The 18,870-nt window shown below is 49.2% G+C and overlaps 1 protein-coding gene across 1 annotated transcript; it reads right to left on the bottom strand.

Moving 5' to 3' along the window:
- Positions 1-167: 167 nt before the first annotated feature.
- On the bottom strand, positions 168-18,638 carry PINK1 (PTEN induced kinase 1). The gene is made up of 8 exons (XM_082684466.1): positions 18,157-18,638; positions 8,913-9,191; positions 8,045-8,145; positions 4,921-5,103; positions 4,266-4,429; positions 3,150-3,277; positions 2,379-2,615; positions 168-1,534 (listed from the first exon to the last, which is right to left on the bottom strand). The coding sequence occupies exons 1-8, from the start codon at positions 18,550-18,552 to the stop codon at positions 1,277-1,279; spliced, it is 1,746 nt and encodes a 581-aa protein (XP_082540592.1). The 5' UTR covers positions 18,553-18,638; the 3' UTR covers positions 168-1,276.
- Positions 18,639-18,870: the final 232 nt, after the last annotated feature.

Here is an 18,870-nt window from a genome sequence, read left to right as displayed (position 1 = left end):
GTATGTTCACCTTGCTTTAGGCGGTAGTTGGATCTCTAAAAAGCACGTGTAAAATTGTATGTGGAATCCCTTCCTCATTGTTGATCTCACAGAATTTTCTTGTCTTTTATAAGGGTGTAAGAATCACTCTTAAAGCCACATATTCAATTCAAAGCAAATATGTGTTCTTCGGTTGTAAATGTGCATTTAATTCTTCACAATTCCTGTAAGAAACACTAGTCAAAAGGCAGATCAGCAAGTAAAACAGCACACTGTCAATTTCCACTTCATCATCACTTCTAGCTCTGTTAGACTTGCCTCAGTCAGTAGCTGGAGGAGCTCAGCAGAAGTGCTTTCTCAGAGACGCCCCGAGCTTTCCAGGCCTTGATAGAAGATGCTAGAGCGTCTTCTCATCCTGATGCCTGCGGATACTGACCTGGCAGATTCTGCCTTAGCTCGGAAGACATGCAGACTGAGGTCCTGGCTGCCACTTTCAAACCAGCCAGGGTCCATTCCTAGAGTCCATGCTGTTCTAATAACCCCTGCTTTGCCTGAACCTCCTCCACCAAGAGATCTGCTCAGCCATGGACTTCCCAGAGGTCTGTGAGGGAGGCAGGGCTTCTGGCCCACAGTTAACACCAGCCCCTCTCCTCACCTGCTACAGAGAACTCAGTCCTGTGGATTTGTACTCAGATCTTACCACATTGTTAGTACTAATATACAGAGGGCCTAGTGATTATCATTTCCTTTTAGAGTTTGGCCCCTTGGATTCATCTAGACTGCGGGTTGACAAATGATGGCGTGGCCAGTTTGGCCTGTAGGTCAAAAGTGGTTTTCACGTTTTTAAATAGTTGAAGCAAATTTTAAAAAGAGTATTTAGTGACACATGAATTCATATCTCGGTATATTTACGTATTTCAAACTGCTTTTGTGCTCTAACAACAGTGGAGTAGCTGTGACATGGGCGCTCCGTAGAAAGTCTGCCAGCTTCTCCAGCTCCGCTCTAGTCCAGTTTCTCCCAGCACAGGTGAGAGAACCTCATGCAGGTTACACGATGCACCTGAAATCGCACAGCTAGGGTGAGTTAGTGGCCGCAGACCGTGAACTTCGCCACTGGCTCTTCCTTCCATTTGCCAAACCAGAGGCCTTCTCCAGTGCCGACCAGCCTCTCCGCGCCATCCTCCACATGCCGCCCACCCTCGCACATGGGAGCCCACCCCACCCTGCAGCACTCACAGACCAGTACCACACAGATAGTGCTAAGTTCTTTAGTAATACGCCAGTTAGAGCGGAGCCCTCATGGGGCCGCTCTCCAGGAGCAGAGGAGCAGGGCTGCCTGGCACAGTGCCTCGTACTCCAGGTTGGCCAGAAATAACATCTTCATCTTGGTCTCCACGCAGCTCTTCTCTGTGCGCCGGTCGGCCAGCAGGGTGGCGGCCGACTGCTGGAGGAGCCAGCCGATCATCTTGTCTAGTTTCAGATTCCTCAGCGCTAGAGTATGTTCACCCCAGAGGCTTAAATGAAGTATGTTAGCAGCTACTCGGGCAGATGGTCTCTGCAACAGGCAGGGAAGCGGAAGCTTAGAACATCGTTGGCAAAGCATTCCACCCACCACCTGATATGTTAGTGAATTCTTATTTTAGAATCTTCCCTTCTCTGGCCCCAAAACCAAATTCTTGTTCACCCCTTTGTCTCTCCTTCCTAGAATACCATTCACTCACCAGACACCTGCTGGCTGCTCTCTACCCCTGTTCCAGGCTTTTCCAGGGGCCTACCCGTGCCCTGTGCAATCAGCATTGTTGAAACAGCCGCCCCAACAAGGAAGGCCCACAAACCGCCTGGATCCTAGCACTCTCTGGAGTGAGGGGTCCTCTCCTTGCTCGGTAACTGGCAGCAGTGAGCACAGGCTGTGACCCTGACAGCATGCCGCCCAGTGGGAGGAAGTGGCAGAACAGTAGCTTGAACCCTATCTGCCTTGTGCCCTTCCACGAGGCACTCCAGCTGAACTGGGCCTACGGTGCCCAATCACGACTTCAAATATTCTAGCCTTTAAGTTCCCTAATTGATTTTGGAAATGCCCAGATCTGCTCTTGGGAGAGGTCTTCACATCTGTCTCATTAGGTGTCAACTGTTGTATAAACTACAACTCCATTAAATATTTCTTAAAAATATTATCTTCTAAGTAACTTAAGCCACTACAGCCAAGAAGAGAAGAGCTGCGATGCTGGAATTCGCATTTGGTGGCCGGCTCCCCTACTCGTGATAATACTAAAGTTTGTTCTCCTGTACTTGGCCTTTATCTTTCTAAGAGGAGCTGTCACTCCAGTCTTGCCCAAACTTGATCTTTACTCTGGAACATAAACTTCCACACTCCCTGCAAACCCTGGGGACAGCCTCACCTTGCCGGCCTCTCGCTGGAGCAGTGACCTCACCAGCTGTCTTGCATCCAGAGGCACGGACTTGGGCAGCTCGGGCAGCTGAGCCTCCTGGTAACTGCGGCTTTCAAGGTGGGCCCCGCCCTGGCCATAAAAGGGATTAGAGAGCCCGAAGATTTCGTAGGCAAGTGCACCAACGGCCCAGGCATCAGCCTTGCTGTAGTCGATCACAGCCTTGGGTCCAGGGCAGGCGGTGGACACCTGTTTAGAAAGCAACAGGTGAGTTTCATGCTGCTGGTATTTTTTTTTTTAAGAGTTTATTTATTTGATTGACAGATCACAAGTAGGCAGAGAGTGAGAGGGAAGCAGGCTCCCCGCTGAGCAGAGCCTGATGTGGGGCTTGATCCTAGGACCCTGAGATCATGACTGGAGCCAAAGGCAGAGGCTTTAATCCACTGAGCCACCCAGGCGTCCTGCTGCTGGCATTTCTAACACATAGCACCTGACTCATGGGCTAATCTGAACTCTGTCCCAAGGAACCCAGAATTTGAGTGAGTCGTGGCTCAGACCCAGAAGAATCTTCTTTGGTTGCCTACTTTATGCTGACAAAACACACATCTCCTGCAAACATTAGGGAGGGCCAGACTAACACACAGGGGAAAGGGACTTGTGCCAAATTAAGGGTCAGAAAAGCGAGGTGTCAGGTGGGTAATGAGGCAGCGAGTCTCGTCCTCTCGGTCAGCGGTACAGGATGGAGACGTCTGCTGGGCACAGGACACGTTCCACAAGACTCACCTCTGGAGCCATCAGGCAGCCGTTTCCACCCCGATCCACATACCAGCTGGTGAAAGGCAGCTGCAGGCCGGTGCGCTCGTCAGCCAGGCAGCAACCGAAGTCTGTGATCACCAGCCAGGGGCAGCCGTCTGGGGAGGGGACAGGCAGAGGTGAGTGACTGGTTCTCTCCTGAGTGGCCTTCGTAGGTGCCCTACCACAGACACCAAGATGTGGGTCAGGGGCTAACAGGGACACGGCATCGGCCCAGGAGTGCGGGCCAGTGAGGCCCGGGTGGGTGGCCACTCAGCAGGGCACTCAATGGGAGGCCGGCTACAGGAGCCCAAAGATGTCTCCTAGGAAACCAAAGCTCTCAAGCAAAGAACTAGATGAAAGTTGGGCTCAACGTAACTGATCAAGTAATCGGAGCTGTCCCAAGACTGAAGGAGCTGCTCCCGGTTTACTCAGCAGATGGCGCTTAGCTCTGATGCCCCAAAGATCTTTGATCTGAACTTGAAACCCCGTGCTTGCTTCGGCAGCACATATACTAAAATTGAACTTGAAACCCCAAGTCCAAACCTAAGAAATGGGTATGTTGGGGTTTAGTTATTTGTAAAAGGAATCACACAGACTTCCTTCAAGAAGCTAGTTCCTCTAGCAATTTAATGGCCCGTTACTTTAAGTCTTCCAGCTCAAAATTTACCCGCCCTCCGGCTGTCCTTCACAGGCTAAGTGGCCACCAGCCTCCACTTCAGTGCTTCCTGTGTGAGGAACTGGGAGCTCACTGTTTCCAGGGGCCGCTGGGCTTACATTCAGACAGCTCCCACTGTCTGAAAATTCTTTGTTCTGCTGAGCTAAATCTACCTCTCTTTTCTTTGAGAAAACTTCCGCCACTGAGGTTTTTGTTCTGTAAGTGGGCAACAGAAGGAACTGGGGGACTATTAACCATCATTTCAAAAGCCCCACAAAGAGAAGAAAGCCTCCATTTTGAAGGAAAGATTGCTCATCTCTTGGGTACAGAGCTAAATTAAGACACAACATAGTAGGGCATAAAACCCGAAAGGACTGAAGGGTCCTAAGTGTCTGCAGAGCTGAAATCTGGTGCCCCTGGAGATCTGGGAAGGTGCGGCCAGGACCCACCTGCATCCAACTCCACGAGGATGTTGTCAGATTTTAAGTCTCTGTGCGCAACACCCTGTTGAACCAGATGATCCACGGCCTCCAACAGCTGCAAGATCATCACGGTGGCGAGGCGGGGGCTTGGGGTGTGCTCACGAAGGTACTGGCGCAGCGTACAGGGGTAGCTGGTGGACAGGGTGACAGGGTCTCTGGCTGTCGCACATCAGTGATCCCCCCAACATCTTATTTACTATTAGGATGATGGCCCTTCCTCTTCTTGGAGTTTTTTGTTGTTCTTCCCCCCACCCCAGTATTGTTACCACCCATTATCCTGAAGTCAGGGAGGGAGAGCTGGGGCCCCACATGACAGAAGTAATGGTACAGATACTCCTTCCTCACGCCAGTGACAGCCGTGCCAGGAGGTGCAGGGGGTTAGGGAGGAGAACTGTTTTTACACAACTGGTAAGGCAAGCCATAGAGAGGGGCAAGAGTCGAATGGACTAAAAACACTGGTGAGAACGAGGTTCTGAATGAAGAGGAGACTCCATTTTCATGAAAAGTCACCCCAAAGGAACCCCGCCTTCTGAGATACTATGCCTTCAGCATGGGTGAGGGCCCCCCCTCTTTGCCACCCGGGGGCTCCAGGTGCACAGAGGCATGACCAGCTCCTACTTACTTCTTCATAACAAGGAAGAGCGTCCGCCCGTGGCCCAGGCCTTCGGGGTGAAGGCATGGGGGCAGCACATCGGGGTAATCAACCAGGGCGCCTGGCAGCAGTGGTACAGAAGAGGTGAAGGCACGGAAGACCCGGATGATGTTGGGATGAGGGGCCAGTTGCTTTGGACCTCCCTTGGACCTTCTATTTCGGCCAAATGGGACAAATATAGGAATCCAGTATCAGACAAACCGGTTGGAAAGATAATCATGCTATGATAAATACTGACATTCACCCATTTTTTAATTTATCAAATATGTACTGTAGATCTGCTGTGTGTTGGGTACAGAACCTGGGGTTAAAGTGAAAAAATAAACCCATAAATATGACTTGTCACATCTGATGACTCCCCTGGGTGGTCCATCTGTCCATCTGTCAATCCCATGCAGTGGAATACAGTGGTTAAGAGACTGGAATCATGACTATATGGTTTGAATTCTAGGTCCGCTACTGTAAGCCTTTGGCCAGGTTCCTTCTCTAGGCTCAATCTCAATTGCCAAAGGGAATAAGGTAGTAACGTTAAGTTGTAAGGTTAATGCTTATATAAAGGACCTAGAATCTCTGATGGCAGATTCTGGCATAACCCTTAAAGTGCAGTATGAGCTCAAACCTTTGTTGAGGGGCACCTGGGTGGCTCAGTTAGTTAAGCATCTGCCTTCGGCTCAGGTCATGATCCTGGGATTCTGGGATGGAGCCCCGCATCAGGCTCCCTGCTCAGCGGGGTGTCTGCTTCTTCCTCTCCCTCTGCCTCTACCCCTCCCCCTGCTCTTTCATGCGTTCTCTCTCTCAAATATTTTAAAATACCCCACAAAACCTTTGCTAAGTGGATGAACAGACACAGATGCAGTTTATAGTACAGAAGTCACCTGCCTGCCCACCTGTCCCCCTCGGGGAGCCCCCCGCCCACAGCCCTGCTCAGGGGCACAGTGGCTGTGTTCTGGATGGCGTGAGTCAGCCTGCTAGGTCTGGGCCCCACCCCTCAGCCAGTACTCTCACTGGGTGGGCTCCTAGCTTCGGGGCAAGGAGCCTGCAGTCACATCCGAGACACAAATGGTTGGTGGGCAAAGGGATGAGGGCCAGTTCATTTCTCATTTTGAGGCGCACTAGTGAAAAAACATGGTAGTAACGAAGCAGTCAGCAGTGGAGCCGAAGGTGAAGGATGCCATGAGGCCTGACCGGGGCCACGGGAAGTCAGAGATGTAGAAACCAAAGGCACACAGACACCGAAGAACGTGGGTTAAGAAATAAGGACACTGGGGGCCACCTGGGTGGCTCAGTGGGTTGGGCCTGTGCCTTAGGCTCAGATCATGATCTCAGGGTCCTGGGACTGAGGCCCGCATCAAGCTCTCTGCTCAGCGGGGAGCCCGCTTCCCCCTCTCTCTCTGCCTACTTGTGCTCTCTGTCAATATAGATAAAATAGATAAAATCTTAAAATAATAGATAAATAGATAAAAATAGATAAATATATAGAATCTTAAAACAATTTAAAAAAAAGAAATAAGGACACTGGGGTGGCAGAAAGCAGAGAATGGAGCTGAAGCCCAGAGACAGGAAGCCAACACTAAGGGAGCAGGATGCCGGCCCCCGTCTTAAGATCGGCTCCAGTTCCAGAGCTGTGGAGTCTGTCCACGTGCAGCCTACTGCTTTCTCCTGAGTCCATCTGAGAGCAGCTCTGTAAGTAATCAAGGGAGTTAAACCGTTCTTCCTAGCCTGGGGCCACTGGGGCTAGTGGGAGAATTGGGATCACAGCTCAAGGCTGTCCATGTCACAGTGGGAAAGCTCAGCCCAGTTGTCGTGGGAGCCCAAGGGCAGAGTGGCGGTGGAGGTACGTGTGCATGTGGGTGTGTTTGAATGGACGCACGGAGTGGGACAGGAGGCTGCGGGGAGGGCCGCCCGAGGAGAGCTAACTGTACAGCAGACAGGCATGCAGGAGTTGGCGTGTTTGTCCAGGGCGGTATGGATTCAGTCTGGTGGAGCACAGGGTGTAAACGGGACAAGATCAGAGATCAGGTGGGACCGGCAGGAGGAGCAGATGACAAGGGCTGAGCCTGACATCCCTAGATGGGCAGAGAGGGTGGACAGAAACACGCCCAGAGAGCTCTCAAGGTCTGAGTCACTGACGTCATCAGTACCTTAGGTAACAGACCTTCTGTCAAATTCATGGAATCATTTGATGAACATTTACTGAGCTGTAGGGATAGAAAAGTCCTGCCCTCAGAGGGCTCACAGTACAACGGGAGAGACAGAGCTAAGATTTAAGGTCAGATGGTGAGAAATGCTATGAAAAAACAGAAAGCAGGCTAAGGGCCCGGAGGCCGACAGGGGGCACTTCAGGTGGGAGGACTGTGCAGCCTCAGCCGCAGACGTCAGCAGGCCCAAGTGAGCAACAGAACCGCCTGAGGAAAACCGCCTAAGGAAAAGCAGCAGTCCTTCCCTACAAAGGACCAAGGAGAGGAGAGGACACCAAGCCCATCAAGCAGCCGCTTCTGCTGGCCCGCACGGCCCCTTGGGCACACGGGAGCCTTCCAGACCATGGGAGAGGTTTTCCACGTGCTCTCGCAAGTCCCTGTGTCTGCCCCCCGCTTCTGACAGCACTGCGGCTATAACCCAAGCAGCCAAGACGCAGCTCTTCGCAGGGTCTGCAAGCAGGAAAGCGAGCACACTGCCTGCTACAGAGCTGGGAGCGCGGGCTGCCACCCACCCCTCTTCCCTCTGTGGAGAAGGCCTCTCTGGCTACTCTGGCTACTTCTTTGCCAGCGAGAAGGCCTGGCTAGTTCTCTGCTTACTCATCTTCAAAAGGCACCACGGATGGTCCCTTCGAGAGGCCTTTCCAAATGGGCTCCCCTCAGCACCTGAGCGTCCATGATTCTAGCACTTCCTACCCTGACCTCTGCTCCCACTCGTTGTTTCCTCTGCCACACACACAACTCTTGGGGAACAGGCCGCATTTTTTTAAAGCTCCCGGCCCTGCCAAGACTGGAATCACTTACCGTCTATTACACGTCCGCCGGACACCGCTCTGAGTACACAGGTGAGGATTTTGCTAAGAACTCACAGTCAGTCTGGTCGGCAGACGAGTGCTTACCTGTAAGTGACCGCTCCATACTCCCCGGCCAAGGCCACTCGACTAGCTGGGACTAGCTCCTGGCTCATGGTACTAAAGATGGCCTCACTGGAGGAGCCCGCCTGGAACACAGTCATGAATTCGGAGTTACACACACCTGAGCGTGTCCATGTCCTCCATGCAATCTGGATAGACAGCTACTGCCTGGAATTATTTGAGGTTTTTAAAAAAGATTTTATTTTTAAGTAATCTCTACACCAATGTGGGGCTTGAACTCACAACCCCAAGATTGAGAGTTGCATGCTCCACTGACTGAGCCAGCCAGGCGCTCCCAGAATTGGTTTTGATATTCAAGTTAGGATAAACTCCCTGGGGGTACCCGGGTGGCATCACGTGAGAGCTGGTTAGAAAGGCAGAATCCCAGCCTCCACCCCAGGCCCGATGACCAGAATCTGACTTTTAACAGAATCTGACTTTTAACCGGATCCTCAGGTGACTGGCAGACAGGACAATCTGAGAGTGCTTCCAACTCTTGCATGAGTGGGCAAGGAAGCCTAAACATACATACAGGTGCCCGGGCTGTGGTGAGCCCGACTGCCTGCCTCCTGGGAAAAAGCACTGGCAGGTCCACCAAGATTGGGGCTTGTTTTTTTTTTTTTTTTTTCCTTAAGATTTAATTTATTTATTTGAGAGAGAGATCACAAGCAGGGGGAGGAGCAAAGGGAGAAGCAGACTCTCCCACTGAGCAGGGAGCCCAATGTGAGGCTTGATCCCAGAACCCACGGTTCACAACCTGAGCAGAGGGCAGACGCTTAACTGACTGAGTCACCCAGGTACCCCTGGTGTTTTGAGAAATGCCCAAGTTAGAGATGAAAGGCCCCCTCCTTACCGAGATATTCCACATCATCTTGATGGCCAAGGGAAAGGCGGGGGGTGAGGCTGGCTCCTCTTCTCGTGGAATGACATCTGGGTCTCTGTCTGGAAGAGGCCTGATGCTCTTCACCACCTCCAGGCTCTGGGGCAGCACAGGCATGGTGGCTTCATACACAGCAGCGCTGCACCCCTTGCCAATGGATTGCCCTATCAGATACTCCTCCAGCCGGAAGCCCTGCCAGCGTCGGGTGTCCAGAGGGTCAGGCAGCAGCTTGTTTTTCTGGGTAAAAATTGCCTGTGAGGAACAAAACACGCACCATGAGCCAGGATGCCTAGTAAGGCCCAAGTGAAGGGCGGTGGGGGAGGGGAGAGGCAGAGCCAGGCATGGTCTTCACTGCTCATCCGGGGCTTAGGCCAAATTCCCTTTCTCTCCCATCATTCAGAATAATTTTTTCTCAAACTCTGTGCCTTCACTGCAATCAGAAACCGCTGAGCATGGAACGTGCATTAGTTAAGAGGTTGAAACGTCTCCCTGCTGCGGCTGGCACGCCTTGTCTGTCAAGCTCCCCGTACAACCCTGGAGGCTTCTGATCACAGAGACAGCTCTCTGTGCAGGCGTTGGCGGGCAGCCACGGGATGGTTCTCGGGCAGCTCTTCTCGGACCTTCAGAGGAGATCTAGGGCTGCTGTTTGGCTAAGTCTGTGTCCACCACTAAAGCCACCGTAAAAGGTTTTGGAGTCTTTGTGTGGGCCGCCAGCCTGGCACCTTGATCTGCCCGATCATTCCATGGGCAATCAAGCAGTTCCATTTTTGGTGTCCTTGGCAGCGGACAATATCTGCCTCCTTAGGTTCCAAAACAGCTCTAGTAATACTAAAACATCTGAAGTCCACCTTAAGGTGTCTAGCTTTAGTGCTCAGGGTTTCAGAAGAAAGGGCATTTTTAGGGAATGGGAGAAAATTGGAAAGCTTAGTTTGGAGAATCATAACCAGATACTAGAGGAAACCAGAATTCAGGATCCATCCTAGTTTTAGAGGCAAACAGCAAACACCCAAAGACAGTTCCTTTAACTTCCATAAATGTGTGGTTTCTCTTTCTAAAATCACCCTCATTTCCACCCAAGATAGCCAAATTAAGACTCTAGTTTTAAGAATAACCTTAGCCTATTTATTTACATAAGTGCTGCAAGAATAAACAGTGATTGGCCATATAGGATTTGCTTTATTTTTAAACAGAAAATCTGCTTTGCCAGAACTTCCCATAAGGAATTTCAGACTGACTTTTAATAGTCTCTGAAGGCTAAGAAGCCAAGCCAAATATCTGCCATCAGACTCTGCCTGCAATACCGATAGATTTGGGTAAATTCCTCTCTTCTTGAGGTCCCCCAAATAACCTGAGGTTTCTGCACCTGCAGGAAGTGATCTTAATTCACCCAGAAAGGCTGCTGGGAACCCTATAAGCAAGGTTGTAGGCTGATTTTTCCAAGGGGCTTCACTGGCTCCATAAAATCAATCTTAGTTCCTTAAAGTTGCCTGGTCATATCAGAGTCTATGCATGTCACCCTCAAAGTGAATATTCCAGTCAAAGCCTTGATAATAAAACCAATGAATCCAATTGTGTCCTATCATAAGAACAGATTCTTACTGAACTTATGCAAATAAATATAATGCCATGAATATATAAAAATGCTCACTGAGAGTTTCTGAATCTGGAGGGATTAGGTGGGGAGAAAAAGATAAATGTTTCATATTTGTCTACAAAGGAATATTTTACCAAATTTCTGCAAGTCAACAGCTTAGGAGAAAAACAGTTTCCTTAAGTCTGAAAAAGCAAACATTAGAGAACCAGCAACATTTCAAACAAGAGTAATCACCTTCCTCAGTTTATTCAGTCCCACTTTACTAATTCTTGTTCTGCTTGAATGCAGTTTTCCTGTTAGTTCCTAAAATTCTTACTCAGTTTGGTTTTACAATCTTAAAGGTATCAGAGACCTGTACTTGTCAAAAGTCCTTTCCACAAATTTCTTTGAAGCTGAAACATATCTGTAACAGCATCAGACTAAAACAATGACTGTAAATGACAAAGGACTAAAAATGGCCATGGTTTTTCTGTGACACACAAAACTTCAATAATTAGAATAAATGATAATGGGGCGCCTGGGTGGCTCAGTGGGTTAAAGTCTCTGCCTTCGGCTTGGGTCATGGACCCAGGGTTTTGGGATCAAGCCCCACATTGGGCTCTCCACATCTCAGGGAGCCTGCTTCCCTCCCCCAACACCCGCCTGCCTCTCTGCCTACTTGTGATCTCTGTCTGTCAAATAAATAAATAAATAAATAAATCTTTGAAAAAAAAAAAGAGTAAGTGATGATATTATGCCAGGATATATCAAAACCTTGGGAATTTTATATAATTTCTGGAATAGTTATCCTATTCGCCCACATAACATAATCTAAGGTTTGTCACCACTTGTTTGACAATGCTTTCCACGTAAGATACCAAACAAACAAGCCTTGTTAATAAAAAAGATTTCATTTAGAAGCAGAATCTTGGGAATTTGGTCAAAAATATCATAAGGTTTTACAGCACATGCCTAAATACGATTACAGATCATTACAAAGCTTAATACTTAATTATCTACTTAACCAAGGTGGCAATAAGATTCTAAAGGCAAAGAGAGCTCTCTATAGAGCAAAACTTACTCTTTTAATATTAAGACTCAACTGTGAAGTAATCAAAGACCTAATGGAGACAAAACATGGAAACTTTTCTTCTAGGAAGACTAAAGATAAAGAAAAAAGCCTTTGTTTATTTTAATTTCTTATTACAAGTAGTCTAATAACTAAGAAAATGGTCATTTTAATAGGAAAACCAAATTCTAATCTTGTACTGATGTACTTCTGAGAGTAAAACTAATTCATTCTAACAAAATGAATTTTTAAAAAAAATGTACGCAGTCCCAGGGCTCCTGGGTGGCTCAGTGGGTTAAAGCCTCTGCCCTCAGCTCAGGTCATGATCTCAGGTCCTGGGATCAAGCACACATCACATCTGACTCTGCTCAGCAGGGAGCCTGCTTCCTCCTCTCTCTGCCTGCCTTTCCACCTACTTGTGATCTCTGGCAAATAAATAAATAAAATCTTTAAAAAAATAAAAATTAAAAATAAAATTAAAAAATGTATGCAGTCCCTCTGCTGTCCTTCCCTGTCATGGCCCGTGTTGACGTACACTGAGACAGAGCCAGCCGGGGTGCTGCATGGACCTGAGCCTTTGTGGTGGGTGCTGGGATGTGCTGGCCAGAACCCCCAGCAGGAACGAAGGACCTTCAGTTGTGGGAATGTAGCCAATAGTCCTCAGCTCTCGGTGGTCACTAGAGAAGGCCCTGACTGAAGACAGCTGCCTTGCTGAGGTCATGCCCTCTTCCCAGGTGGTCTCAACCAATGACTGTTCAACAGGAGTATATAAAATCCAATTCTGGATGGTAATCCAGCTTTTGGAACTCCTCAGAGAATGGGCCGAGGCTTCTGCTGATGTTGTCACTGCTCGACCTTTGCCTGATTCTGTTCCCTTAACCACCTGTTTTCTCCCCAGCTGTCGATCACTCCGGAATAAACTTCTTGACTAATCTCCATAATCTTGGTCCCAACCATGCACAAAATTTCCTTCCAAAGACTCCCTTCTCACAGACCTTCAACAGCTTTTCTTCTAATATTCAGGTTTTGTCCTAAGTTTTCCCTCTTTAAATAATCGGTCACACTTCCCTTGCATACAGGGCTGTTTCTCCTAAAAGAAGCCAAAACTAACCTATATTTCCTTTCAGTAATTATGTTTATATTATTCATAATACTTTGTAACACGAACCTATCTTTCAGTAAATACAGGCAGAACAAAAGTTCTACCTCTACTACTAGAAACTTTAAAAACATGTCCATTGTAATTAAGCCAACAACCTTAAATTATCTTTAATATTGAATGTTTTCCCAGATCACATGAACTTTAAAGTATTTTTCTTGGTATCAGAATGTCCAATTCTTTTTTTTTTTAAGGATTTTATTTAATTGAGAGAGAGAGAGAGAGCACAGAGGGAGAGGAAGAAGCAGACTCCCCGCTGAGCAGGGGAGACTGAAACAGGGCTCCGTTCCTGGACCCCGAGATCTGACCTGTGCTGAAAGCATATGCTAAACCAAATGAGCCACCCAGGTACCCCCAGAATGCCCAATTCTTACAACCACTTGCCTTTATACCAACTAAATTGAGCTCTTCTACAAATTAATTTTGGCAACATCATCCAGAGGTAGAGAAAAAAAAATCTCACGTTTACAACGTGCATACATGGACAAATACACAAACGAGATGCGAACAAAATCTTAAAGGCCCAATTTCCAAACATATGATTTATGGCTCCATTAATTGGGGATTTTTCTCCAGTCTAATGAATATTATGATCAGCAGTGTTACAAAACAAAGACTGCCCAAGTTTGGGCTGCACTGGGGAATCAAATTCACTTTCCATTTTCCAATTAGAACATGGCTGGTGTTGTCCAAAGATACCAAAACCTGCAGCAACAGAGAAACCAAATGGAGTCATGAGTGCCTCTGTGAACACGGGTTCCTCCCCTAAAGCCGGGGTTTCACCACTGAAAGGAAGGGCTCCCTAGTCAACTCTCAGACGAGCAGGCTGTGGCTCCGAGATCCACAGCAGTCCCCCTAGTTGGAGGCAACCCACCAGGAAGAGGAGAGAAGCTCACAGGGTCTTGCACACGAAATACTCACTTAGAGACATGTGTCCAAACTGAAATAAAAAACTGGTTCCTTGCTGCAAGAGTTAAATTAGGTGCCCACGGCTGACTCTGGGGACAGTCCCTAGGACAAAGAGCCTAGGTCACCACATTCCCCACACTAGCTGGGGTATAACTCCTGCTGACTTGCAGCAAAATCACAGAGACAGCAAGGTAAGGGTTTTTTTTTTTGTTTTTTTTGAGAGGTCACCAAATAAGGCGGGGGTGGGGGTGCGGGGGGGAGTGGGGAGAAGGCTCAAATCTGCCTCCCTGGGGGAGGAGAGTCAGGAGTACTTCACAGCAAGTGGAGAAAGCCTGGGTAAAAACTGCAGCTGTGTTTATTAGTGCCACTAACCCTTTGGTTACCAGTTCATGTTCACAGGTCACTCTTCCACTCAAACACCTTTTCTCCAGTACCTTGGCCTAGTGCTTCCTATTTGTGGAAGCTCACTGGGCTCTACTGTGCACTGCCCATACTCGCCTTCATGCGCCTCTCTCCAAACCTGTTTCTGTGAAGGGGTTCGGCCTGGCTCCCTATTCACCCATCAAGTCCCACCTGAAGCTCCTCCCTCCTCTAGAACCAGAAGGGACAGCCCAGCCCACAGCAACCTGACCTGGAGGATTCCTACAGCACTGGGTACCTATAAGCTAATACACCTTGTGGGAGAACTTTTAACTTAAGAAAAAAAAAGGAAAAAAGAGAGTCAGTCTATCTTGCCTTGCCAAATAGTTTTTAAACTCCATGGAGTGGAAGCAGTGTTCTGTACGGTAATCCTTTATCAACCATGGCTTTGAGAATGAGATATATATTTTTTAAAGATTTTATTTATTCATTTGTCACAGAGATATCACAAGTAGGCAGAGAGGCAGGCAGAGAGAGAGGGGGAAGAAGGCTCCCTGCTGAGCAGAGAGCCTGATGCAGGGCTCGATCCCAGGACCCTGAGATCATGACCTGAGCTGAAGGCAGAGGCTTAAACCACTGGGCTACACAGGATGCCCCTAATTTTTAAGTTTTAATTTTGAAATAATTTAGACTCACAAGAAGTTGCAAAAAAAAAAAAAAAATCTGCACAAAATGTCCTGTGTCCCTTCGCCTAGTTTCCTCACACTGCTATCAACTAGAGACCTTACTCGGTTTTTACCATCTTTTAAAACCTGCATTCATTCATGTGTGTGTGCAGCTCTATGCAACTTTTTATTTTTTAAGATTTTTATTTATTTATTTGAGAGAGAATGAGTGAGAGAGAGCATGAGAGAGGAGAAGGTCGGAGGGAGAAGCAGACTCCCCAAGGAGCTGGGAGCCTGATGCGAGACTCGATCCTGGAAGTCCAGGATCATGACCTGAGCTGAAGGCAGTCGCTCAACCAACTGAGCCACCCAGGCGCCCTATGAAACTTTAAAAAAAAATATGTGACATTTAATATAATTAATTAACTGGGGGGCGCCTGGATGGTTTAGTTGGTTAACCATCTGCCTTTGGCTTGGGTCATGATTCCAGAGTCCCGGGCTCCTTGCTCAGCAGGGGCGCCTGCTTCTCCCTCTGCCTGCTGCTCCCCAGCTTGTGTATGCATGCCCTCTTTCTCTCTCAAATAAATATTAAAAAAATAATAATAAATTGACTTTAACAGCAAACAGAAATAACAAGAGATTCACTGGTAAGGTGCCTTGGCATTGACTGGAAATCCCCCTTCTAGGGTGCGGTGGAGAGTCATTCGCAGGGAGGCACTGTGGGTGTGGGGTGGGGGGAGCTGCTGACCACCCGGCACTTCAGAAGCCACATGCTGGGGAGGCCGCAGGCAATGCAAGGGCCCAAAGGCTGCAGAGCAAGCACACAGGTGAGGAACCAGGAAGCAAAAGCCCTTCCTCCTGCCATCTCTCCTGGACCCTCTACTGACAAATCTTACCCTGTCACTTAGCAAAGGAAAACATTTCAAAGGCCCAGGTCCATTTTCACAGAGCAAACAAGAAAGCTGAATTTGGAGCTGAGTCAATAAACTGGTAAGGGGGAACACAGTGGGACTCAGGGCACTGCCGGCGCTCAGTGAGCGTAGCCCAGGGATGCTGTGGCGTGCAGTGAGCTGAGCAGTCTCTCAAAGCCCCCGAACTCTTCTTTCAACCTCTCCCCAGTCCTCTCTCAGCCTGCTCCGATCCTGCCCTGGGTGCCGCCATCTTGCTAGGACCACCAGCTCTATGCAAATGATCCCATGTACAGATTTGTGTAATCACCACCACAACCACAATCAGGATCCAGAACTGTGCCATCACTGCAGAAGAACCCCTACCCCTAACCCACCCCTGTCCTCTGGCAACACTCATCTGTTATCTGTACAGTTTTCTCATTTTAAGAATGTTACAGAAATGGAATCACACAGTATGTACCCTTTGGGGACTGACATTTTTCACTAGGCCTAATACTCTTGAGGTTAATTTAGGTTGTTACCTGTACTGATAGTTGATTCTTGGTTATTGCTTAATATTTATGTATAGACGTACCAGTTTAACAATTCACCTGCTGAAGGAGGTTTGGGTTTTTAATATTTTGCTATTACGAATATTGCTGCTATGAACATTCACGTATAGGGTTTAAAATTATTTTTACGAATTGTGTTAAGATATACACAAAATAAAAAGGACTATTTAAGTCATCTTTTAAATTGTTTCTTTTTTTAATTAAGATTTTTTTTTTTTTAATTTGACAGACATATCACAAGTAGGCAGAGAGGCAGACAGAGAGAGAGAGGGGGAAGCAGGCTCCCCGCTGAGCAGAGAGCCCAATGCAGGGCTCGATCCCAGGACCCTGAGATCATGACTTGAGCCGAAGGCAGAGGCTTAATCCACTGAGCCACCCAGGCGCCCCTATTTAAGTCATTTTTAAACGTATAGTTCAATGGCACTAAGCACATTCACACTGTTGTGCAACCAATCACCACCATCTACCTCCATCTTCGTCTGGCAAATCTGAAACTCCATACACATTAAACACTAACTGCCCACTCCCTTCTCCCTCCAGTGCCTGGTAGCCACCATTCCACTTTCTGTTCTGTGAACCTGACTACTCTAAGTACCTCAGGTAAGTGGAATCATACAATCTCTCTCTTCTCATGACTGGCTTATTTTACTTAGCATAATGTCCTCAAAATTTCATCTATGTTGATCCGTCCGCCCATGGACATCTGGGTTCTCCTGAAGATTGTGAATAATGCTGCTATGAACATGGGTCTAGAAACTTCTGCTCATGTCCCTGCTTTCAGTTCTTTGGGGGCATATTACCAAAAGTGAAACTCCTGGGTCAAACGATAATTCTATTTTTAATTTTGGGGGAACTGCCATACTGTTTTCCACAGCTACATCTACTGCTGACAAGGACAGCAGCTGGGGACTAGACCAGATGTCACCTGTCGCCCAGACTGGCCAGAGCTCAAACATGAGACACTCTGGTGATGAGTAAGAACTGGAACAAGGGCTGGAAACCAGGAAACATGGGAGACACTGCCCAGTCCTTAACGAGCTGTGTCCTTGGGCAAGTCACCCCATCTTCCCTGACCTCAGCCCTATGCTGTACAACCCAGGCCCTCTGCTAACTCCGTGGGCGGTTTCAGACCCCAGAACACTGACCTCCCCGGAAGAAATGGGAATTCGGCCAGCTGATGGCCTTCAGACCTGAACCCCAAGAATGGCTTTTCCTGGGTCTCCAGCCTGCCGGACTACCCAGCAGATTTTGGATTTGCCAGCCTCCACAACGGCAGAGCCAATTCCTTAAAATGAATCTTTAAAATAAATAAATAAATAAATAAATAAACACATGCTATTGGTTCTGTTTGTCTGGACAAGTCTAATACATATTTTGGTTCAGCAGAAACAGGTCTTTGAGCTATTTTAGGCATTTACAAAGTCTCCCCTCCCCCATACCCAGTGACTCCCGGTAACTTCATACAGGCGCATTAAAATCTGTTAGTCCTTATGTTTGCTACGGCGGTTCATAGTTTTTACTTTGGCTTCAGCTACGTCACTAATCGGCTGAACTGCAGAGGCTCAGGTTAAAGGCACAGGCTTTGCAGAGCCAGACTTTGGGCACTGCTAATAGCTGTGCGGCTTCGAGAAAATTCCTTGACCTCTCTGAGTACTTCTCCTCATCCATAGACTGGGGATGACAACTACCTCAGGAAAGGAAGTGTTATGATTTAACTGTCATTGCATTTTAGAAAATTTACACAAAGCCATCAGCTATGCTGCAGCGGGCACTAAAATTCGCAGCATGACCTCCAGAACATGCCGTTTGAGGAAGGGAACATGGGACGTGCGGGCCCCAAACCAGGAGAGCAGTACCACTGCAAATGAACCTCAACTGCTCAGGTCCAACGCGTTTCCAGCTGGGACAGAGGCAGAGCTTGGCCCCGTGGTCCCAGGCAGCAGGTGACTCCCAGCCCCGCCTCCGCCACGCCCCTCCCCGCCCCCACACTAGCCCCGCCCCGCCCCGGGCCGCCCCTCACCTGGATCTCCTGACAGGCCGACACCGCCCGCCGGCCCTCCGCTTGCTTCTCCTCGATGAGGCCCAGGCCCAGCCCGAAAGCCAGAAAGACGGCCCGGCCGCAAGGGCCCGCGCCGGCCCGGGCCCGCACCGCGAACTGCCGCTGGAGCCGCGCCGCCAGCCCGGCCACCGACTGCCGGAAGAAGCGGTAGCGGTCGGGAAGCCCGAGCCCCAGCCTGCGCGACTCCGCGCCGGGTCCCGCGGCCTGACCGCGGCGTTCTCCGCGACCCCAGCCCGCCGCGGGGCCCGGCCGTTCGGGCCGCCCCCAGACGTAGCCCGGACCCGGCTTGGCGGTGAAGCGCAGCAGCAGCGCTCGACCCAGCTGCAGGCCCCGGCCCAGCGCCTGTCGCACCGCCATGGTGGCACCGCGACCCGATTCCCTCCAGCCCCCTCAGGCGTCCGGGACGCTCGGCACCACAACAAACTTGGGGCAGTGCCTCTGCGCAGGCGCGGGCGCCGGGGGGCGGGGCCTCCGCTCCGGCGGTTCCCCGGCTGGGCGCGAGGGGGCGCCGTGCGCGTACCTGCGCGGCGGGTAGTTTTCTCGTTTGCGCACTTTGAACCCGGCGTGGAGGGTTTAAGGGTTTCGAGTGTGGACATCTCTGCTCCTGGGCGAAATCGAGAAATTGAGAAAGGAAACTGATATTGATGGACCATTGCCCGTCGCGCCAGACTCTTT

The sequence above is a fragment of the Mustela nivalis genome (genome assembly GCF_964662115.1).
Source record: "Mustela nivalis genome assembly, chromosome: 10".
Taxonomy (NCBI): domain Eukaryota; kingdom Metazoa; phylum Chordata; class Mammalia; order Carnivora; family Mustelidae; genus Mustela; species Mustela nivalis.
The sequence above is the reverse complement of the archived record's forward strand: the minus strand, read 5'-3'. Positions and strand labels throughout refer to the sequence as shown.